Genomic DNA, 23766 nt, shown 5'->3' with positions numbered 1-23766 from the left:
AACACCAGATCCTTAATCCACTCAGCGGGGCCAGGGATGGACCCTGAATCCTCATGGATCCTAGTCAGGTTCTTAACCCTCTGAGCCACAACGGGAACTCCAACATTTTCTGCTTTTAAAATAAATGATTCACGTTCAAGTTGGAGGCAGGAGATAGCAGCTCAGAGAGATGTGGCCTCATCCTGGTAGGAGTTAGGTTTTGGGATTCATAGTAATTTCACATTTTCTCAGCGTGTACAACAGGATCATGGGCAGAGCGAAATTCAGTGAGGGTAGAAAATAATTGACTTTGATCTGAAGCATCTTCCTTGGTTTGGTCATATGCTTTCCTGCTCATTGTTCTGCTTCTTTCTGTCGCTTCTCTGGATGTTCTTTCTCTTTCTGCACCATCATGCTCGTATTCCCCCAAGCTCCATCTTTGGCCCTTAAATCTTCTCTCTCAGACGATGCTTTATTTGTATCCAATATATTCTCTGTCACCTTGACTCTTTTTTTTTTTTCTTATTGAGGGCTGCACCCTCAGCATATGGAAGTACCCAGGCTAGGGGTCCAGTAGGAGCTACAGCTGCTGGCCTATGCCACAGGCACAGCAACCAGATCCGACCCACATTTGCAACCTACACCATAGCTCATGGCAACGCCGGATCCTGAACCCACTGAGCAAGGCCAGGAATCGAACCCGACAACCTCAGGGTTCCTAGTCTGATTCATTTCCTCTGTGCCACGACGGGAACTCCACTTTGACTCTTTTTTTTTTTTGTCTTTTGGTTGTGGTTGTTGTTGTTGTTGCTATTTCTTGGGCCGCTCCCGCGGCATATGGAGGTTCCCAGGCCAGGGGTCGAATCTGAGCTGCAGCCACCGGCCCACGCCAGAGCCAGAGCCACAGCAACACGGGATCCGAGCCGCGTCTGCAACCTACACCACAGCTCACGGCAACGCCGGATCGCTAACCCACTGAGCAAGGGCAGGGACCGAACCCGCAACCTCATGGTTCCTAGTCGGATTCATTAACCACTGCGCCACGACGGGAACTCCTCACTTTGACTCTTTTTAACACTAGTCCTAATTGTCCCAGTCGATGAAGATTCAGTTCCTCTTGGATGCCTATTCACTGTTCAAAATTCAGCATGTGCTCAATGAAGCCCATTTTCTTCTGTCCCAAATTAGTACGTTTGGAACCTCTTTTCCTGGCCATGCTCCTACTACTTTTTTCCAGCACCCTCGCTTGGAATCTCAGAGGTGGTCTCTCACCCTTTCCTCCATCCCTTTTTCTATAAATCGATCACTGAACTGCCAGGTAGCCTCTTGTTGCCTCCTGCTTGGAATTCAGGATCCTCCTCCTGTTGTTTTCCTGGTTTACCTTACTTTTTATTCCAAAGTAAAATGACGAGGTGTTTTTTTTTGTTTGTTTGTTTTGTCTTTTTAGGTCCACTCCCTCGGCACATGGAGGTTCCCAGGCTAGAGGTCTAATGGGAGCTGTAGCCGCCGGCCTACACCACAGCCACTGCAATGCCAGATCCGAGCCTCATCTGCGACCTACACCACAGCTCACGGCAGCACCAGATCCTTGACCCACTGAGGGAGGCCAGGGATGGAACCCGCAACCTCGTGGTTCCTAGTTGCATTCGTTTCCACTGCGCCGTAACGGGAACTCCATAAGGAGGAGTTCTTTTTGTGGGTCAGCATTAACGAATCCGACTAGTATCCATGAGGACTCGGGTTGGATCTCTGGCCTCCCACAGTGGGTTAAGGATCCAGCATAGTGTGGCTGTGGCGCAGGCCATCGGCTACAGCTCCAACTCGACCCCTAGCCTGGGAACCTCCATATGCCGCAAGTGCAGCCCTATAAAGCAAAACAAAAACAAAAACAAAGTAAAATGAGAAAAGGCTGTGTTGTGTTGAGGGTAGACCAGACTTTGATCTGAAGCCAGCCCACCTGGTTTCAACCCTTATTAGCACAGAGTGACTCACTAGGGAGGCAGCTTGGAACTAGTGATTTAAATTCTCCGAATAACATCAGTTTTTGTGTCAGAAGAATAGAGGGTTTTATACTTAGAGTCCAGGATTGTAATGAATCTAAATAATAGTTGTCGGAGTGCCTAGCACGATGCCTTATCAATAATAACCAACTAAGGAATGTTTGTTTAAGTATTAGAGCAGTTAAGCAGAACTGAGTTATTATTGTATTAGTTACACGAGAGAAGCTTCCTGAAGGCTCATTTCCCTGGAAGGGTATGTGGGAAGAAGAGAATGTACAGAGACTTAGAATCACGCAGATCTACCTGCGTTACACATTCAGTAATTCCTGGAACTCAGTGGAAAGGCACACGTCGTCAAATGAGACCCCAAAAATGTTCAGGCACCTTACATTTTATTATGAATGTTTTGTGTTGGCTCGGTGTCCCTGGCAAAAGTTGATCTGAGCAGCCTGTTCTCATTTAAATCGCTATCCACAGCCCTTTCTTTTTTGGTGGGGAAAAAATGTTAAAGTAAAAAATATGTATATCTGGAGTTCCCATTGTGGCTCAGCAGAAATGAATCTGATTAGCATCCATGAGGACGCAGGTTCGATCCCTGGCCTGGCTCAGTGGGTCAAGGATCCGGTGTTGCTGTGAGCTGTGGTGTGGGTGTGGGCTGCAGATGCGGCTCGGATCTGGTGTTGCTGTGGCTGTGGCCAGCAACTGTAGCTCTGATTCACCCCCTGGCCTGGGAACCTCCCTATGCCACAGGTGTGGCCCTAAAAAGAGAAAACAAAATGAAATAAAAAAATATCTATTTCCGTGGCAGAGAAGGCAGGGAAGGGGGGCGTACCTTCCTGGGAAGAGGAGGGTAGTGTCCATTCTACCTGGGACGGTGGTCTCAAAAGTGGGGGAATTCTCTTCAGTGCTGATACATCTTTTTTTTTTTTTAAATCAAAGTATAGGTGATTTACAGTGTTTCTTCGATTTCTGTTATATAGCAAAGTGACCCGGTTATACATAAATGTATCTTCCTTTTTTTTTTTTTTTCATACTATCTTCCAACCTGAGAGATTGGACTTAGCTCATAGCTCCCTGTGCTGCACAGTAGGGCCTCATTGCTCATCCTTCTTCTCTAGCCATTGAGTGATAGTTTCCCCACTCGCCAGCAGCAGCGTTTTGCACACAGGCTCAGGTCTCTACATTCTTAAGGCCTAAAACCTCAAATCTACCTTGTTGCCTCTGGAGGTGTTTGGCCCATTGATATTCGTGCTCGTATCAGGTATTGGGTCCTCTTCAAACATCCAAAGCTTCTTTCTTGATTTTGAACATTTAGCTCCATTTTAAAGCAAAGAAAGGACACCACAGATATTATAGAGGAAACTTAAAGGAATAGTTTTTAGAGCCTTGTGCTTTGAGCATGAAAGAGCCCTTAAAAAAAGGAGAGGAAATAACCAAAAAAGGGGCAAGTTATCAATAACCATACTTTGAAATCTAATTACAGACATTGGTAGTGGTGGTTGCTGACCGTTAAGGGTGTAAAAACCCAGACTATTTTAAGCAAGGGTTTATTTCTGCTCAGGAGGAGACTGATAGGCTCTTACTGTGGGAAACCGGTTCAGTTGCACAGCTGCAGAAACAGGGTGCAGATACACAGAGCAAAAACTCGCAGCAAGTTGCCTGCGTTTTGAGCTGCTTCAGATGCTTACTCATTTTTGTTTTTTGCTCTTCATTTTCTTTTTTTAAAATGATTTTTATTTTTTCCATTATAGTTGACTTACAGTGCTCTGTCAATGTCTGCTGTACAGCAGTGACCCAGTCATACACACACACACATATATATATACACTTTTTTTTGCACATTATCCTCCCTCATGTTCCATCACAAGGGATATAGTTCCCCGTGCTAAACAGCAGGATCTCATTGCTTATCCACTCCAAAGGCAAAAGTTTGCATCTATTAACCCCAGCCTCATTTTCTTTTCTAAAGTTTGACTTTAACCTTCTCAAGGCGTGGCCTTTATGTGTGTAGGGTGTGAAACGGATCGGCAGAGTGTTCAAGAACTGGTTCAAGATTCACTTGAAGTGATGGCTCTGGGTTTCTAGTTTTGCAACGTTTGAACTTTTCGAACGATTGTCATCCTTCTGAGCGGCGGGTAGCAGAACTGCTTTCAAAGTTAGACGTACATGTGCACGCCCAGATTTTATGTGCATCCATAATGTCAAATGTCTGCATTAAAAATGTCATGTGAAATATTATTGAAATGATATTTATAGAATTTATCTTTATAAAATTCAAGTCGACCGAGATAGCTCCAGGCAACTGAAAGCCAGGCTCTGCTTGTTGTAGGTCACTGTCTCAGGCATAGAGTGACAGTGGAATGAGTTGGGGCCTGGGGGTGGGGGGTGGGGGAGGCTGGCGATGCCGGGGAAGGGTTTAGTCATGTGGGGAAATGAGGGTGAGAAATTTTGCCATGGTGGGTTTTCAGAATGAACCAAGCAGGAAAAAGGAAATAGTTCTCTATGGATATTGTTCCCTGTTGCGTCGGCGTGAAGACAATTAACAGTCAAGTGTCCTGTGCCCAACAGAAAAGAGTCACTCTGCCTTTCAGGAGAGGGAAAGAGGGTTTGCAAAAAAGAGCATAAAACAAAGTTGGCGAGGTATCCTGTGCCAGAGGAAACTTGCTTGGCTCAAGTAAAATAACTGCTCTTCTCTGTATTTCGTGTGCCAAGCACGGCCAGTGCCATTCATACAAGCAATAGAGAGGAGCTCCTGCGGACTTGTTTATGCCCTTTCCTGGCTGAGACGCCTATAGGGTGAGCCTGGGGTGCCCTGCCCTGCCTTCTGTGTGCCCTTTACATGCACACTGTGACGTTTTGTTAATAGGTTTTTATTGGAGTTCCCGTTGTGGCGCAGTGGTTAACGAATCCGACTAGGAACCATGAGGTGGCGGGTTCGGTCCCTGGCCTCGCTCAGTGGGTTAAGGATCCAGCGTTGCCGTGAGCTGTCGTGTAGGTTGCAGACAAGGCTTGGATCCCGCATTACTGTGGCTGTGGTGTAGGCCGGCAGCTACAGCTCCGATTCGACCCCTAGTCTGGGAACCTCCATATGCCGCGGGAGCGGTCCTAGAAACGGCCAAAAAAAAAAAAAAAAGGTTTGCGTTGGTTGGTGATTTCATGTCACGATTTCTATCATGTTTTGGAAAACCAGGTAGTAAATGGCGATGATGATCCCTGGGTATTCAGGTTTTCCTGGAGAAATGGTAGGATCTTAGAATCAGAGAAGATGAGAGAGGAAAAGTCATTCATACGATGGTACATTCCAGCCCTCGTCCTCCAGGGCAGAAAGAGTTACTGGGTTGGTTTGAGCCTGAAATTTTATAGCCCAGCCTGGTTCTCCCCGGCAGCCTCAGAATGGTCATCTTTAATTTGTGTATGTTTTTAACAAATGGAACATGAAACTGTATTTTAAGACTGGATGAAAATGGGGAGTTCTCATCATGGATCAGTGGAAGTGAGTCTGATGAGTATCCATGAGGATGCAGGTTCAATCCCTGGCCTTGCTCAGGGGGTTAAGGATCCGGCATTGCTGTGAGCTGTGGTGTAGACCAGCAGCTGTAGCTCCGATTAGACCTCTAGCCTGGGAACCTCCAAATGCCGCAGGTGTGGCCCTAAAAAGACCCTCCCCGCAAAAAAAGACTGTTTTTATCATCACGTGCTTTTTTGTTTGTGATGTACCCACAGCATATGGGAGTTCCTGGGCCAGGGATTGAATCCTAGCCCCAGCTGCAGCCTGTGCCACAACTGACAACACCAGATCCTTAACCCACTTCGCTGGGCCAGGGTTCAAATCTGGGCCACAGAGACAATGCCAGATCCTTAACCTGCTGCACCACAGCAGGAACTCCATCCTCTCATACTTTAAGGGAAACAACTTTCTGATAAACCAGTAATATTTAATGTTCAATACTGAAATTAAGCCTGAAAGCATAGATTTTAATAAGGAAGGCCATAGTCAAAATCCATTAAAATAAGACTCTGAAAGAAACCATACAGTGACTTGGTTTGTGAATTCCTGAATTTAGGGATCTTGCTAAGCGAGGGTGGTGATACTTGAGAAGTTGAGCCTGCAAACTCAGGCTATCAAAAGTGTTCAGATTTTGTTGAGCTGCCTTGTTTCAACCTGAAAGGAGAAAATCAGGCCAGTAAATCTGTGGGGGAGTCATTCAGCTGAGAAAGGAGGAAGGCAGATCATGAGCAATTAAACCCACTGTCTTCCTGCCCCTCCTTGTTCCTGCCCGCACCATCCTCCACCCAGACTGGGCAGGGAGGGTGACAGGGGACTCTGCCCTGTGATGGCAGGAAGGCTCAGGCCACCATGACCGAATCTGTAATTTCTACTTCTGAATAAGTGCTCCCTTTCCCTCACTAATTTACTCTTTTGTAATGAGTGAGTTTAAAAAAGTCTTTTTTTTTTTTTTTTTAAATATTGCTTTCAGATGTGACTCCCGGGCTGGATTTGAAAATAAATGCTGCCCATTACCTTATCAGATACTCCGTGGTGGTATTTTTAAACATCCTTTCCTCCTCTGTTCATAACACAGAGGGCTGACGAGACAAGTGCGGGCCAGGGGCTGGTGGAGTGTGGCCTGGGGCACTTATTTGCTGGAGAGAAATTGCTGCCAGATGAGTGGTTTCAAAAAGCTCAGGCTGCTGATGTGGTCTGGAGCGGGGAGCGGATTAAAGGACGTGCAGTTTCTCCTCTTCTTGATAAATATTTTCTGGAGAGCTAATGGGTTTCTGTGTGCATGTGTATTTCCTTTTTCTATTGGGGAAATTACCAGTAATACAGGAACATCCTGCCATAAAACAGGCGAAGTGCAGGCTGAGGGACGAGATGGATGAGATCGAAGAAGTGTGCCCCAGGGCTGTGGTGTGCCCATCATGACCCGTCCTGGCATCTTGATTTGCCTACAGGCGATAAACTACAGTCTGAATAGAGGAATGTGCACGGCCTAAATAAGTGGGCTCTTCCATCTGCTGCTTTTAGTGTCAAAAGCATTCAACCCCTTCAAAGAAACCACAGATGCTTTCACAAGCCTCTATTTTATTTTATTTTATTTTATTTTATTTTATTTTATTTTATTTTATTTTATTTTATTTTAATCTTTTTAGGGCCATACCCGGGGCATATAGAGATTCCCAGGCTAGGGGTCTAATCAGAGCTGCAGCCACTGGCCTACACCACAGCCACAGCAACGCCAGATCTGAGCCACGTCTGTGACCTACACCGCAGCCCACGGCAACGCTGGATCCTTAACCCACTGAACGAGGCCAGGGATCGAACCCGCCACCTCATGGTTCCTAGTCGGATTGTTTCCACTGTGCCACAACGGGACCGCCCTTGTTATATTTTAAATTAGTTACCCACCCAGGAAGAATTCCAGGGGGAAGAATCCCATGTAATTTCAAATGCTCATATGTCTAAAGGAGCAGAGCCTCCACTGCGTTGCTTAGGTGGTTATGCAGATGCTCTCCCAGGGCAGCGCATCCCAGTCAGATGAGTGCAGAGCTCCTCGGACTAGATGCCTGCATGCAGGCAGGGAGGCTGGCAATATTTTATTGGTATTTATTAGGGCCACACCTGTGGCACATGGTCCCAGGCTAGGGGTTGAATCGGAGTTGCAGCTGCCAGCCTACACTACAGCCACAGCCAACGAAGGATCCGAGCCACGTCTGCAACCTATACCACAGGTCACGGCAATGCCGGATCCTTAACCCGCTGAGTGAAGTCAGGGATTGAACCCAGGTCCTCGTGGTTGCTAGTCGGGTTCATTACCACTGAGCCACGACAGGAACTCTGAGACGGGGAGCCCTGTAAATCCGAGTTCCTAAGCAGAGAAACACAGGAAAGATCTCCAACTGTAATTGTTGATTCTGTGGAAAATAGGAGTGTAGGAATTTCTAAAAATACTTATCTTTGTTCCCGTTATTCTCTCTTCAAAATAGAAGTTTACGAGCTCTCCTGTTAAGCAGGTTAAGGATCCACTGTTGTCACTGCAGGAGGGGTGTGAAGGCACAGAAGGACAGGCTGATAGCCCTGGCTCTCCCTTCTGCTGCCCCCAGAGATCAGGAGACAGCGCCAGGGGTGAGCCTGCCGCAATTATTAACCTGCCAGCCTCACCAGGGGGAAGCTAAGAGCGAGCTGGTCTTTCCAGGGCCAGGACACATCCCCCACCCCTGGGCTCACAACCTCTTTCCCCTTCTGCTGGACCCCCTTAGAGAAAGCTCTTTGCCTTTGTCCCTTTCTGAAAACAGCTTGCTTTGCAGATTTGGGCAGTTGAGAGAAGATACAGCTATCCATTTTCTTGCTAAAACCTGGCTACCTGGGCATCGGGTGTCAGGCACCTGGTCAGGTGGTCACAGTGAGGGAATCCAAATTGGAAAGGTTATTTTGATAGCACAACACCTGCTTGTTCTTTTTCTTTTTTTCTTTTCAGGGCCATGCCCACAGCATATGGAAGTTCCCAGGCTAGGCGTGGAATCGGAGCTGCAGATGCCAGTCTACGCCACAGCCACAGTAATGCCAGATCCAAGCCACATCTGCAACTTTCACCACAGCTCACGGCAACACCAGATCCTTAACCCACTGAGTGAGACCAGGGATCAAACCTGCATCCTCGAAAGTTCTAGTCAGGTTCCTTACCCGCTGAGCCACAATGGGAACTCCCAACACCTGCTTTTTCTAAACCCATCAGTCAGACACACCCTTTGGCTAACCACACAGCCATTCCCTCTTATGGTAGCATGGGGAGTAAAACATTTAATTGAAATATGACGTACATACAGAAAAGTGCACAGATCATAAGTGTACATACATCTCAATGAATTTTCACAAATAGAAGCATTCATGTACCTGGTATCCAAATCTGGTTTATCTTTTTATAATGATATGTCTTCCCTAAGTATAAAAGCACTTTGTAGGAATTTTGGAAAACAGAGCAAAGTATAATGAAAATAAAATCCATTCTTTGTACCCACTCCCCCCTCCCCCCAAAATGACCAGTGATAACGTTTGGGTGTGTTTCCAGCCTGTCTGTCTGTCCCTTCACGCACAAAGATAATGCATGCTCATCAGTACACACATAGCCCCGCAGTGTGCAAATGCACACAGAGGAAGTTGCAAATAATTGCAATAACATGGCACAGATTTGTAGATATTTCACTGCCTGGTTGTTAACTTCCTCAGCAGAATGGCCGAGAAGGAAAGGGAAGCTGAAGACCATCTGTCTCCTTACTTGATCGCAGGAAAAGGGCTCCTTGTGAAGGAGGAGGGGAAATAAATGGTTGACATACCCTTAGGGGTGATTCATAGATTTCACTTCTCCAGTATTTTCCTTGTCCCTTAGACAACTGGGATTGACGGTAGGAGGTTTAAAAACCTCTGAGCAGAGACCTCTTAATGCAGAACAGGTGAGCTGTGGGCGCACGCTTTTCAGCTTCTCTGTGAAACAGAACCCCTCTTGGCTCCAGCTCCACTTTTACCATAAGGCCAACTCTCCCTTTTTCTTTTTTAATTAGCCCTCTCGCAGATACCCAAGCAGCGTTTAACCACAGAGCTCTTGCTTTAACAAAAGGAAGCTGAATCAAAACGCTGGAAGTGGGCCCAGTGGTTTTGTGAGTTGTGGCCAAACCATCTCCCCATCACTCCAAAGATGGATGCGGTGATGCTTTCCGCTCTGGTCCTCGCCGCATCCCCTGCTTATACCATCAGGCAGGGAGCAGTTGGCACCAGCTGCCCATCACTGCTGGTGGTGCAGCCTATGTTGCCCATCTGCTTGGAGGCTGCCCAAGGACTCAGCTTCTGCAGAGGGGGTCCCTTGTGCTGGGGAAAGTGGTTTCCCCTCAGAGCTGTCTATGCCTCTCCTTTAAAAAAAAAAAAAAGTTTGTTTTTTTTTTTGGGCTTTGAGTTCTTACACATCTAGGAAGTTGCTTGGACTTGGTATATTTGCAAAACCTTTTCCTCCATCACTCCTTTCTCCCTGCTTGGTAAACAACATGTTCACAAACAGGATGAAGTGGCCTGCCTGTTTACCAGAGTTCTTGTTGTATTTCTTTGCAGTCGGAATCAGCTGTCCGCCCTGCCGGCCTGCCTGTGTGGTCTGCCTCTCAAAGTCTTAATCGCAAGTAACAACAAACTTGGATCGCTGCCCGAAGAGATAGGTCAGCTCAAACAGTTAATGGAGTTGGTATGTTACCGATTTTTAAGATGCCCTTTTCTGTGTGTTTACTGATCGCAGCTTATCGAGGGAGTCAGAAGGGCTTTTTGCTCCGGTGGGATGAGGAGGAGGTGGTGGCGCTGGTGGCGGTTTGTGTATGATAAAGACGTTCAGTGGGAAAAGGAATAATCATGGCTTTGCTGTGACAGAGTTCCTGAAATTTACAGGTTTCCCATAGTTTACACTTCCTGAAATGTGCAGGATTTACAGTTCCTGGAGTTTACAGATTATCCTATCATAGTTAGATCCCCTTTTTCCAGATTGCATAAGTGAGCTGGTAATACATGATAGACGCACTGGCAAAAAAAAAAAAAAAAATCTGCAAATAAGTTAGAAGGCCACAGTTTCTTTTCTTTTCTTTTCTTTTCTTTGTGTGTGTGTGTGTCTTTTTGCCTTTTCTAGGACTGCTCCCTCGACATATGGAGGTTCCCAGGCTAGGGGTCTCATCGGAGCTGTAGCTGCTGGCCTACGCCAGAGCCACAGCAACTCGGGATCTGAGCCGTGTCTGCAGCCTATACCACTGCTCATGACACTGCCAGATCCTTAACCCACTGAGCGAGGCCAGTGATTGAACCCAAAACCTCATGGTTCCTAGTCGGATTCTTAACCGAGCCACGCCGGGAACTCCACAGTTTCTGAATGTGTATAATTACATTGGAAAGAACAGAGCCTCTGATGCTGTAAGGGCGTTAGTAACTATCGTTCCAAATTGAAACTTTAAAACGTGGCCATGTCCCCGGGGATAAGAAAGAAGAACAAGTTATAGGTAGGCAGGGATGGCGTCTGAGTGTGTCCCTGAGGCCGAGATGTCAGCTCTCTGATTGAATTACTGACCTCATTTTTTCAAATGGGCAAGACTGAGTTTTTATAGACTTTCACTGAGCTCAGATATTTTGGGTGCATGCAGAGGTACGAATGAGCAACTGGGTGACACCACGGTAGTCATAATTTATTGTCCAGCACCCATCCTTCCGCCCTGCCCTTGTGTCCAGCACAAAGCTGAATGTCACGATTACAGCCATGAAAAGGACACATTACCTTCCTTCGCGTAGACTCCAGTCTAGAGCACTGAGGGTCAATGACTTTTCTCTTGTGAGCCGGTTCCAGTTAATTTCTTTGAGACCACCTGGGACATGAGGGGGATGGCTTGTGAGGCCCAGACAGAGAATGCTGGGACCCTTTAGTCATGTCTGCACCTGGAATTGGCTTGGAAAGTGACACCACCCATGTCCTATTTGTATCTCTTTTTTTTCCTCCCTTTTTTTTCTTTTTAGGGCCGCACCGTGGCATATGGAAGTTCCCAGGCTAGGGGTCGAATCAGAGCTGTAGCTGCCAGCCTCCACCACAGCCATAGCAACGCCAGATTGAGCTGCATCTGCAACCTACACTGCAGCTTGCAGCAGTGCTGGATCCTTGACCCTCCAAGTGAGACCAGGGATGGAACCCACATCCTCATGGATACTAGTCTTGGATTTTTAACCCATTGAGCCATACATAGTAAGAACTCCCACCACTTAATTGTTTTATTTTTATTTTTTATTTTTTATTTTTCCTTTTCACGGCCGTAGTTGAGGCATATGGAAGTTTCAGGGTTAGGGGTCGAATCGGAGCCATGGCAGCACTGGATCCAAGCAGCATCTGAGACCTACAGTGCAGCCTGCAGCAACACCGGATCCTTTAACCCACTGAGGCCGGGGATGGAACCTACATCCTCCTGGAGACAACATTGGGTCCTTAACCCACTGAGCCTGAGTGGTAACTCCACATTTGCATCCACTTCAATTTTAGGAAGGAAGTGAGTAATTGCTGTTTAAAGGCCATGGAGCTTTACAAAGAGGGCCTTTTTCAGGATGCCTATGACAGTAGTATCTCCACCCATTGGGCGTTGCGGGTGGGGTCTAACCATGCAGGGGTCTTGGTGTCACTAGCACCATGACATCTGGACACATCACAAGGGACTAGAATAAGACACTGAAAGTTTCACAAATCCTGGCAGCCACTGGTTTTCTTGCTTGGCTTTCTGTTCTTCTCTCTACGACAGAGAGGTTGCCACGCCCACAGATCCCAAGTTTAAATGTCCTCCAGCTAAAGCAGTTGGCACAACCTATTTTTTTTTTTTTTTGGTCTTTTTGACTTTTTAGGGCCACACCGTGGCATATGGAGGTTCCCAGACGAGGGGTCAAATTGGAGCTGCAGCTGCCAGCCACAGCCACAGCAACCCAGGATCTGAGCTGCATCTGCGACCTTCACCACTGTTCACGGCAACGCCAGATCCTTAACCCACTGAGCCAGGCCAGGGATTGAACCCGAAACCTCATGGTTCCTAGTCGGGTTTTTTTTTCCGTTTTGGCATGATGGGAACTCTGTTACAAGAAGTGCCTGGGGTAGGGGGATGGGTGAATCAGTCTTGGGCTTGGGAAGGGTTTGGAAGGGGAAGACGCCTTTGGGAGGCCCCTCCTCACATAAGTCCATGTAAGGGACCCAGGAGGCACCCAAGAGAGAAGGGACAGCTTATGCAAAGGCCAGACAGCCCGGGAGTGCATGGCCGGGAGGGGGAAGCAGGGTGACCCCACTGAGGCTGGGCACCTGACGCCTCCTTGAGCAGAGCATCCAGAGCCTCCTGAGCCGGCCCTGCTCACCTGTCCAGCTTCATCTCTTGTCCCGGCCCCTTCACTCGTTGGATTCCAGCCTTGTTCACTTTTGTGTCTGGACTATTGAGCACATCAGTCTTTCTACAGGACTCTTTCTTCCTTTTCCTCTTCTCTTGGTCTGTTCTTAGCCGAGTTAGATCTCGCTTCCTGCAAAACGCCTTCCCAGATTTCCAAGCCCAGCTGAGTGCCCCCAGGCCAGCAGTCTCTCTGAATCCCTGAATTTTCACGGAGCTGAGTTGATCTTCTCACTTGGCGTTCTCCAGGCCAGCTCCCGCCATACCTTGAAAGCTTCGGCAGGACAGGAACTGCAACCTGCTGTTGTACCCAGTGCTTGACATAAGAGAGACACCCCCAAAATGTTTGCCGAAGGCTGCTGTCAAATTGCAGACAAATTGTGGGCTGAGAAGGTGGCTTGGAATGAATCGTGAGGACTCCAGGTGCTGTGCCAGTGTGTGTGTGTGGCGGGGGAGTGGTGGCGGCTCTGTCTTTCAGTCCAAGCTAATTCAGAAGGTGTCATTCCCGCCCCGCCACCCCGTGGTTTATGGAGTTCCCGGACCAGGGATCGGATCCGAGCTGCAGCAGGTGCTGCGATGCCAATCTTTTCACCCACTGTGCCGGCAGGGGATTGAACCTGTGTCCTGGTGCTCCACAGGCACTGCCCATCCTGTTGTGCTGCAGCAGGAACTCCAGAAGGTGCCATTTTAGCTGATTCCAGAAAGCAAAAAAATAAACCAAATAACCCTTTGGGTGAAGCTGAGAGATATATGCGTTTCTAAAATATGCTTCTTTTAGCAGTGATAACCCCCCAAATCTGGGTTTGCTAGAATTTGGATGAGGTCTTCATAGGCATAAAGGGTTGGTTTTATTCCGCTTCCCAGGCTCCCTGGGAGCAGCTGGGTGGCACACAGGTGAGTCAGTCTTTGGCAGCCGGAATATGTTTCTGTCCCACTCCGCCCTGGGCTAAGCCGACAGGGTGCCACCCATCAGCGGTGCTGCTGCGGCTGCCGACCGCCCTTCTGCTGAGCCCTGGAGCCAGCCCAGGTTTTGAAGGATGCCCTGAGCTTTTCTTAGGCTCCCTGCCCCAAACCCGCTCTAGGGAAGGCTGCCCTGCCTCCTAGTTCAGCATCATCATCAACTCATCCTCATGTCACTTTTCCACCCACACTTCCTCTTGTACCCTCGAGTCCTAGAATGTTAGAGCCAGAGGGGTTTTAAAGGCCACCTAGTCCAGAATTCCTGATGTGGCTCAGTGGTTAACGAATCCAACTAGGAACCATGAGGTTGCAGGTTTGATTCCTGGCCTCACTCAGTGGGTTGAGGATCCAGCGTTGCCGTGAGCTGTGGTGCAGGTTGCAGATGCGGCTTGGATCCTCTGTTGCTGTGGCTGTGACGTAGGCTGGAGGCTACAGCTATGATTCAACCCCTGGGCTGGGAACCTCCATATGCCCTGGGTGCGGCCCTAGAAAAGACAGAAAGACACACACACACAAAAGTATATAAAAATAAATAAAATAAAATAAAATAAATCAGCAAGCGTTGAAGTTCCCTGGTGGCCTAGAGGTTAAGGGGACAGCATAGTCACTGCTGTGGCGCAGGTTCGATCCCTGGCCTGGCAGCCTCCATGTGCTGCGGGTGCAGCCCTAGAAAAGACAAAAAGTAAAATAAAATAAAAGCCATCTAGTCCAAGCACTTGACATCTTAAAATTAGAAGAAACCCATGGCAGAGAGACCAGGAGCAACGTCGGGAAGGTCACCCAGGCATAGCTGCTTCACAATCTAAGCAGAACTGCTGGTGCCCAGTACTGCCCATGAAAAGAAGATGCAGGCGGCAAATGTCATTTTAAATGTACCGGTAATCACCTTAAAAAAAAAAAAAGAAACAAGCAAAATTCATTTTAATAATATGTTTTGGCTAACCCCAGATAGCCAAAATGTTATTTCAGCATCTCTGCAATATAAATTTATAGATATTTTATCGCTTTCTTTCTTTCATACTAAGTTTTTGAGGCCAGCTGTATATTTTCCACTGACGGCACATCACAGATTAGACGAACCACAGTTTTCATGCTCAGTGGCCACGTGTGGCTGGTGGCCACCCCACCAGACCCCACAGCTCTGTAGCCTGTGTTCTTTCCACCCTATGAGCATGCATGATATGTGCAAAAAAACATTTATTTGCAAAGTTGGTGAATATTCATACATTGCCCTTATTTAACCGCTGGCCTTGCTTAAGGTGACAGACTAAAAAAGATTAGTTTCCATCCATTCTTTTTTTTTTTTTTTTGCTTTTTTAGGGCTACACCTGTGGCATATGGAGGTTCGCAGGCTAGGGGTCGAGTCAGAGCTACAGCTGCCAGCCTACACCACAGCCACAGCAACATGGGATCCAGATCGCATCTGTGACCTACACCACAGCTCACGGCCATGCCAGACCCTTAACCCACTGAGCAAGGCCAGGGATCGAACTGGCAACCTCCTGGTTCATAGGCCAATTCCTTTCTGCTCTGCCCCAATGGGAACTCCCCATCTATTCTTATTTATCTTTCATATCTTTTTGCTTAAAATAGTGTGATACTACAAGTAACCACATCAGATGATTTTTGGCTATTAATTGGAAAAAAAAATTCCATGGAGAGCCTGTAGTAATTCTAGAATTGCCTGGGAGGCTTCTGTTTTGTGGTTACATAGTAACCAATGTGTCCAGAGGTAGAGAGAGAGAGAGGACAACACAAAAAAACAGGCACTCTGCTGGGATTCAAGAGCACCTTCAGCCCCCTAGGTACTGATGAAATCTCTCTGCTTTCTATTAGGCTCTGAGCATTGTTTAAAGATTTTGGAAGAGGAGTTCCCATCGTGGGTCAGCAGAAATAAATCTGACTAGGAACCAGGAGGTCGCAGGTCCGATCCCTGGCCTTGCTTAGTGGGTTAAGGATCTGGCATTGCTGTAAGCTGTGGTGTAGGTCACAGACACGGCTCAGATCCTGAGTTGCTATGGCTGTGGTGTAGGCTGGCAGCTGTAGCCCTGATTGGACCCCTAGCCTGGGAACCTCCTTATGATAAGATTTTGGAAGGAATATTTTAAAAACTTTCATATGAAACTCAGAGTATCCTCAACTGAGCTGTCAACTCTCTTCTCTTCCAAGTATGAGCGAATGTTCGGGTCATCATTGTTTTAAAAAAACCAAAATGAAAGCACTGTGGCCCCCTGTGAGAAAGGAGGTGCTGTCTAATGTTTGAGAGCAGTTGGAACAATTAACCTAAGAATCTTAAAACACATAAAGCATTGCCATTCAGTCATTGCGACTGCACAGTGAATCTGGACAAGCAATTTTTCCTCCTTCCATGAAGACTTTCTTTAAGAAACATGACTGGGGCGTTCCTGTTGTGGCACAGTGGAAAGGAATCCAACTAGTGTCCATGAGGATGCGGGTTCGATCTCTGGCCTTGCTCAGTGGGTTGGGGATCCGGCGTTGCCATGAGCTGTGGTGTAGGTTGAAGATGTGGCTTGGATCCCGAGTTGCTGTGCCTGTGGTGTAGGCTGGCAGCTGCAGCTTCGATTTGACCTCTAGCCTGGGAACCTCCACGTGCCGCTGGTATGGCCTTGAAAAAAGAAAAGCAGGAAGTACTTCTGAGGCATCTTTTCTTGAATCCACAAGAGAGGCCGGCGTGTATTTCCACATAGTTTCAGGAGTAGGGGACTTAGGGAATCTTAGCTCTTTGGACCTGCCCCTCCAGGGTCATTTCTGGTGGGAATGATCTAGAACTTTCTGACCTCCTCGGCCACTTTGGCTTGTCTCCTTAGAGTTGTAGCTGTGCTTCTGTGTTGCTTTGTAAGTTTTTTGTATCTGCATGTTCTTTCTGTTAAGGGAAAGAGAGGAGTTCTGCCCTTGACGGAGCACCTGCTGTATGCCAGGCACTCTGCCGGGTACCTGACCTGTATTCTCTCATCTGATCGTGACAGGAACCCAGCACGGTGGATGGCCTGTCTTGCTTGCACAGACAAGTCTGAGTTTTAGAATTCCTTACCCCGAGGCTGGGGCTGTGATGGGGTGGTGGAGCTGGAGTGAAAACCAGCTTTGTCTGATGAAAGCCCCAGGCCTTTGCCCAGCACAAGGTGGTGCCCGCTGGGTGCTGGTCTAGATGGAGCCTCCCGTGGAGAGGAGCCATGGTTTCTTTCTGGGGTCTTCCCTGGTTCAGCTTGCACTGGTTTTCCCACCAAAGTTGAGGCAAGTGATGGACAGCGGGGAGAATGTTACAGAAACGGGGTGTGGTCCAAAGGGGCCATGACTGTCCGAGAGCTTCCTCACGGAGAACCACAAGGCAGGCGGGAGGGTCCGCAGACGGCGCTGGGCTCGACAGAACCTCATTTTACTCATAAAACAGTGTCAGCATCCTGGACACATGATTCTTTTACTTGTCGCATCGTGACTGAAGGATAGGTGTGTTACATATTGGGTTAGAAATACCGTATGAAGGCCATGTTATAGTAACAGACAGCTGGCTGTACGAAGCCAGGCACTCTACATTGTGGCTCAGTGGAAGTGAGCCCGACTGATATCCACGAGGACACGGGTTCGATCCCTGGCCTCCCTCCGTGGATTAAGGATCTGGCATTGCCTTGAGCTGTGGTGTAGGTCGCAGACGTGGCTCGGATTTTGTGTGGCTGTGGCTGTGGCTGTGGTGTAGGCTGGCAGCTACAGCTCCCATTCGACCCCTAGCCTGGGAACCTCCCAGTGCCGCAGGTGTGGCCCTAGAAAGCAAAGCAAAACAAAACAAAGAAAAGAAGGATAAAAAGGAGAAAAGTCAAAGAACATTACTCTCAAGTCCGTTAAGTATCTATTTTTCTAACAACACCTCTTCACTATTTCTGATGTGGTTAATGGATTTTCCTGATGTCGGAAGGAAATTAGAATTGTTTATAATCTCATCTCTTCTTTCTTCATAGGCACAGAGAAGTTAAGATATTTACCTACAGTTACACAGTGAGTCATACAAAAGATGTTTTTCAAAAAAGGACACAGTCGCATGATGGGAGGCCGGTATTAATAGCGTGTATTTCCTGTCAGAATGTTTGTTTTTTCTTCAACTAAATAGCTAGATTCTAAAAGATGACTTCAGCAATAGTATCACCACACTGAGTTTTTGAAAACCCTAGAGTCCGGGGAAGGTAGTGCATGAGAATAAATACCACATGCAGTTCGGCAGCTTAGCCTGGCCTCGATGGAAATCTCTTTTCATTAACAGAGATCATCTTAGCCCAGTAGTATGTTGGCTTTCATCAGAAGTCACAGCTTAAACAAACATGTCCAGTCTTTTAAAAAATATTACTTTGAGCAAGTGAGCGTTTCCAGAGCTCCCATTGTGGCTCCGCAGAAATGAACCTGACTAGTATCCACGAGGACCTAGGATCGATGCCTGCCTCGCTCGATGGGTGAAGGAGCTGGCCTTGCCATGAGCCACAGTGTAGGTCACAGATGCGACTCGGATCTGGTGTTGCTGTGGCTGTGGTGTAGGCCAGCAGATGCAGCTCTGATTTGACCCCTAGCCTGGGAACTTCTATATGCTGCAGGTGTGGCCCCAAAAAGACCAAAAAAAAAAAAAAAAAAGACAGCGAGCATTTCCTAGTTTAATGATCCTTGATCCTAGGCTGATGTTTTCAATCCTTGTCATTTTTGCATTCTCAAGGTAAGTTAACAGCTAACCATTAGTCAAGTAAAAAGGATTAATCTCCAACATGCACTTAACACTTCTAGAGACGTTTTTTTATTCCTAGAAGTGCTGTTTGGAATCTTCTAAAGTTTTTCTTTTGTTACTTAAAAGCATCTTGATGAAACCAGTGGAAACTAAGTATATTTTAAGTCATACCTAATATTCTCTGTTTTGTTTTCTTACCTAAATGACAAAGTTAGGAGTTCCTGCTGTGGCACATTGGGTTAAGAATCTGCAGTGGCTCAGATTGCTGCAGAGGCAGGGGTTTGATCCCCGGCCTGGTGCAGTTGGTTAAAGGATTCAGCATGGCTGCAACTGTGACACAGGTTGCCATGGGCATGGCAATAAATAAATAAATACATAAATAACAGAAGTTAGACTGGAAGGCCCATTAAAAAACTTAAGTTTGAGTTTATGTTATATACTGTATAATGATTAGGTTCATTCCAGTATCAAAAAGAATAGAGCTAATAAGTATGACATACTTATGATTTCTTTGGGGCCTACCTGCATATTTATAATACTGTGACAATACAGATATGGTAATTTGATGTCGCTGTAGCTTGGCATAATTATTCTCCAAGACATAGCTTTGGGCTAATTGACAGTTCAGAAGGGATTCATTTAACTCTTCTAAGAAGCTACTGGCTCCCGAACTCATAGCTTGGTTAATTCTTACTCATCATAGAAATGTGGGGCATTCATGTTTCTTTTTAAAATTTATTTTTCTAAATCTCATCTTTTAAAAATGAACTCTAGGAGTTCCCGCCATGGCTCAGTGGACACGAATCTGAGTAGCATCCACGAGGACTCAGGTTCGATCCCTGGCTTCTGCTCAGTGGGTTCATGATCCTGTGTTGCCATGAGCTGTGATGTAGGTTGCAGATGTGGTTTGGATCTGGCGTTGCTGTGGCTATGGTGTAGGCTGGCAGCTGTAGCTCCAATTTGACCCCTAGCCTGGGAACCTCCATGTGCCGCAGATGCAGCCCTAAAAGACAGAAGAAAAAAAAAAAAAAAAAAAGGAACTCCAAAAAAAAGCACCATCTTTTCTTTCAGGCTAAATGTGGACAGGCATGTTCTAGAGATGCAGGCTATTCTAGGAATGTTGCTTTTACAGTTTCTAACTTGAAGTGTCTTATCCCCAAACATCTAGACTATTCTCTTCTCTGTCCTCCTCCTCATTCCCCAACTAATTAGGACATAATTACCTATGGGGTTTTATTTTTGTGACGCAATTCATAACCTCTTTAAAACTTGGCAGGTTTCAGCGGTTGGGAGGGAAAAGAGTTTGCAGTTTTGATCATCCAGCAGTGAAAAGCCTTCCTCTTGCTTGTCTGCTGGATCTGCCTGGGCATTTTTTTCCCTTGTTATGTTGGCAGAACAGGAAGTAACTGACAGCAGTGCAGAGGACTATTAAAATAATTTGGCCTTCACCATATACCCTTCCAATTATGAATGGACAGTTGGACTTTGTGTTTCTAATTGTCTGCAGATGTCCTGTCCTGTAAGCTACAAGGAACTTGTTTTTGTCCTTATGTGAAGTTCTTTTTTTCTTTTTTAAAGGTAAATTAGAAAAGCATTTTCCCTGCTAGTAAATAAGTATTTAAATAAAGCTGAGGGGGGGGGTCTTGTTGGTTTCCTTAAAGCCGGTTAGAAATATACGTTGGGGGAGTTCCCGTTGTGGCACAGTGGTTAACGAATCTGACTAGGAACCATGAGGTTGCAGGTTCAATCCCTGGCCTTGCTCAGTGGATTGAGGATCCGGCGTTGCCGTGAGCTGTGGTGCAGGTTGCAGACGCGGCTCGGATCCCGAGTTGCTGTGGCTCTGGCGTAGGCCGGTGGCTACGGCTCCGATTAGACCCCTAGCCTGGGAACCTCCATATGCCGCAAGTATGGCCCTAGAAAAGACAGAAAGACAAGAAAAAAGAAATATACGTTGGGAAAATTACCTTGTGTTTATGGGGAAAGCTCATTCTAATTTCATGGCTGACCAGGGGTAATCGACAAAGTGCGGAGTGAATCCAGTGCCCACACAAACCATTGCATAAGGATGCACGTCACCTCAGGCGATCGCATGCTGAGAACATGCTGCCTAAATAGATCTGTTATCTTTTGGCCTTCCGCACCCTCCTCTCTCTTTTTAAGAGAAAGATTTTTGAAAATTGTGTCCTTGAGGCGTTCCTGCTATGGTGCGACGGGATCGGTTGTGTCTCTGCAGCACCAGGATGCAGGTTTGATTCCTGCCACGGTACAGTGGGTTAAAGGATCTGGAGTTGCCACCACTGCAGCTTGGATCTGATCCCTGGCCTGGGAACGCCATATGCCGCTGGGAGGCCAAAAGTGAAAAAGGGAAAAAAAGAAAAAAAAAACTGTGTCCTTGAAACTTCTGAAAATCATCAGTTTCACATTAAAAATCTGTGGTTTTCATGATCTGCCAAAGGGTCTTTCTCATGCTGTCACTCACAGATTTACCAAAACATTTTCAATGTCAGTAGCATAAATCCTCCCAGGAAAACAATTCCCACTAATTCTTCCCACACAGTCTCCACTCCTCTCAGTCATTGCCAAGGTGACTGTGCCTGGTCCTGAGTCCAGTAAAATGACTTCATCTCATATATTTCTGGGGCTTACCTGTGTACGATTTGTGTGAGGGCTCCTTGATTAAAATGGGACCTCTCGCTTATTTGTAACTTGGTTAAAGCAAAGAAAGATAAAGCTTTCATTGAAAGGATTTGTCTGTTGACTTCTGTGGCTGATCAAATGCCATAGTAATTGGGGAACGATGGCATTTCACTTGTCACTACTCCTTTAGAGAAGCATCTTCAAACAAGCAGAGTAATTTACTGACTCAGTGAAGGACTAGACTAAGGATGACTGAGCAAATCTCTGGACCTCCTAATTCTGTGATTATTTCCTTAGACTTTTATTTATTTATTTATTTGATTTTTATTTTTTTTGTCATTTTAGGGCGGCACACATGGCCTATGGAGGTTCCCAGGCTAGGAGTCTAATTGGAGCTGTAGCTGCCAGCCTGCCCCACAGCCACAGCAACGCAGGATCCGAGCCTCATCTTCGACTTACACACACCACAGCTCACGTCAATGCAGGATCCTTAGCTCACTGAGTGAAGTGAAGGATCGAACAGACAACCTCATGGTTCCTAGTTGGATTTGTTAACCACTGAGCCATGACGGGAACTCCTATTTCCTTAGACTTCTGTGCCCACAGATGTGCTCGTGGGGTTTTTCTTTTGAACACTAGGGGTGTTTTTCATAAAATTTGCTGTGACTTTTCCGGGTCAGAAGCAATGCAGCAACAGCCAGCTTGGTGATGGGGGAAGGATATGCCATCAAACACCTAATGTTCTTTTTTTAAAAAAAATTTGGCGCAGCATATGGAAATTCCCGGGCCATGGATTGAATGAACCTGTGCCACAGCAGCTTCCCAAGCCGCTGCAGTGACGACACTGGATCCTTAACCCCCTGCACCACTAGAGAACTCTGAACACCTAATGTTCTTCACCTGCCACCCACCAGCCCCCCCACGCCCACCCCCACCCACGTCAGACAGCTGAGTACAGAACAGCACGGCGGGCTGGTCCTGGTGTGTGCACCAGCCTTTACAGATCTCAGCTTCATTCCCTGTAGGAGGAGCAATGTTATTCCTCTTCATCCAGCGACAGCCGTTTAGCACCTTCCTGACCTTGACAGGTGGGCACGTTCCCTGAGAGTATTTAAATGAGACGCTCTTAGAGGACAGTGGTCCACTGTGTCAGCCCCACTCGTACACGGACCCTGGGGGTTTCGGAATGCCTCTCATTTGAGTGAATGTGCAACATTTCTGAAACAAAGCCTTGCTGCCTTCTAAAAGCAGGAGTGAACAGGGGAGTTTTTGCAGGCTCGGCAGTGATGTGGGATCTTTAAGGACTTGAGCTCTCGGGGGTCGTTTGTAGCCTCAATACACCTGTGGTTCCGTGACATCAGGCGGGACCTGTAAGGAATTTGGTGTGTGTGTGGGAGCCTCCTGTGATCCCAGCCAGAGACAGAATGAACTGCAGCATTAGAGAGCATCAACATAAGTGGACTTTAGTCATTTCAGCCCACGTTTATTGATCCCTTATTTTTTTGGGGGGGGGGCGCTGCACCCTTGGCATATGGAGATTCCCAGGCTAGGGGTCAAATCAGAGCTGTAGCCCCCAGCTTACACCGCAGCCACAGTAATGCCAGATCTGAGCCATATCTGTGACCTGCACCAGAGGTCACAGCAACGCCGGATCCTTAACCCACTGAGCGAGGTCGGGGATTGAACCTGCGTCCTCATGGATTCATTTCCATTGAGCCGGGACGGGAACTCCCCAATCCCTTACTTGGTACCTGGCATTCTGCTCGGCGCCAGGAAAGCGTGAACAAGACACCCTTTCTTCCAGCGAGGAGCACACAGGCTTAGAGGAGAAGGCAAACGTTTGAGCAGACCTGCATTTGGGACCTTACTCTAGAGTTCCTGGGAGCTGTTGGAGAGGTTTCAGCTGGTGAATGATACAGGGAGATGCACACCCTGTACCTGTTCACTCTGGGGAGGATGGATCCGCGGAGGAGACTGATGCCTGGAAATAAACAGGAGACCATGAGGGTGTCTACCTGAGGGGTCCTGCTGGTCTGGACTAAAGGCGTAGCTGGGGTGAGGAGGTGGAGAGCCGGGCCGAGGTCTAGAGACAAAAGGAAGAGGGGGACTAGGGGCGATAATAGGGATATAGAAGATTAAACATGTTGTGGTCACTGGTTTACATGTGCCAAGAGGTGATGCCCAGCAGGGATCACGAAGAAGGTGGTCGTTTCGCGAAGCAAAGAAGACACCATCTTCAGAGCCCACAGTCTTGCTCATCAAGTATCTGTGACGGCGTTCAGGTCCAAAGTTTCCAGCCTTTGGATATGAATTCCGTTTTGAATAAATAATGCGTCCAAAGAGTGCATTAATTTAAGATGCATAGGGATGCAGCATTGGGCTGGAAATTCCTTCTTAGCGCGAACGCTGGTGTGCGCAGGTGTCGGCCAGCTGCCTGAACTTCGCTGCGCGTCATCGGTCTCATCTGTGACTATTAGGGCGGTGATAGTGCCTCATGGATTTGTTTTGAGAATGAAATAAGACCCAAGCCTGCGAGAGCAGTGGCAG

General features: G+C 47.2%; 1 protein-coding gene across 4 annotated transcripts in view; it reads left to right on the top strand.

The window, feature by feature from the left end:
• Window positions 1-23766, top strand: part of LRCH1 (leucine rich repeats and calponin homology domain containing 1) — a 217135-nt gene that overhangs the window by 111755 nt on the left and 81614 nt on the right. For all 4 annotated transcript variants that reach the window (XM_047756122.1, XM_047756124.1, XM_047756121.1 and 1 more), the window contains one exon: window positions 10081-10207. In XM_047756122.1, the coding sequence (XP_047612078.1) occupies window positions 10081-10207 (127 nt within the window). The remainder of the gene's footprint in view (window positions 1-10080; window positions 10208-23766) is intronic.

This window comes from Phacochoerus africanus, chromosome 13, assembly GCF_016906955.1.
Source record: "Phacochoerus africanus isolate WHEZ1 chromosome 13, ROS_Pafr_v1, whole genome shotgun sequence".
Classification (NCBI taxonomy): Eukaryota; Metazoa; Chordata; class Mammalia; order Artiodactyla; family Suidae; genus Phacochoerus; species Phacochoerus africanus.
This window is presented reverse-complemented; position numbering and strand designations above follow the sequence as displayed.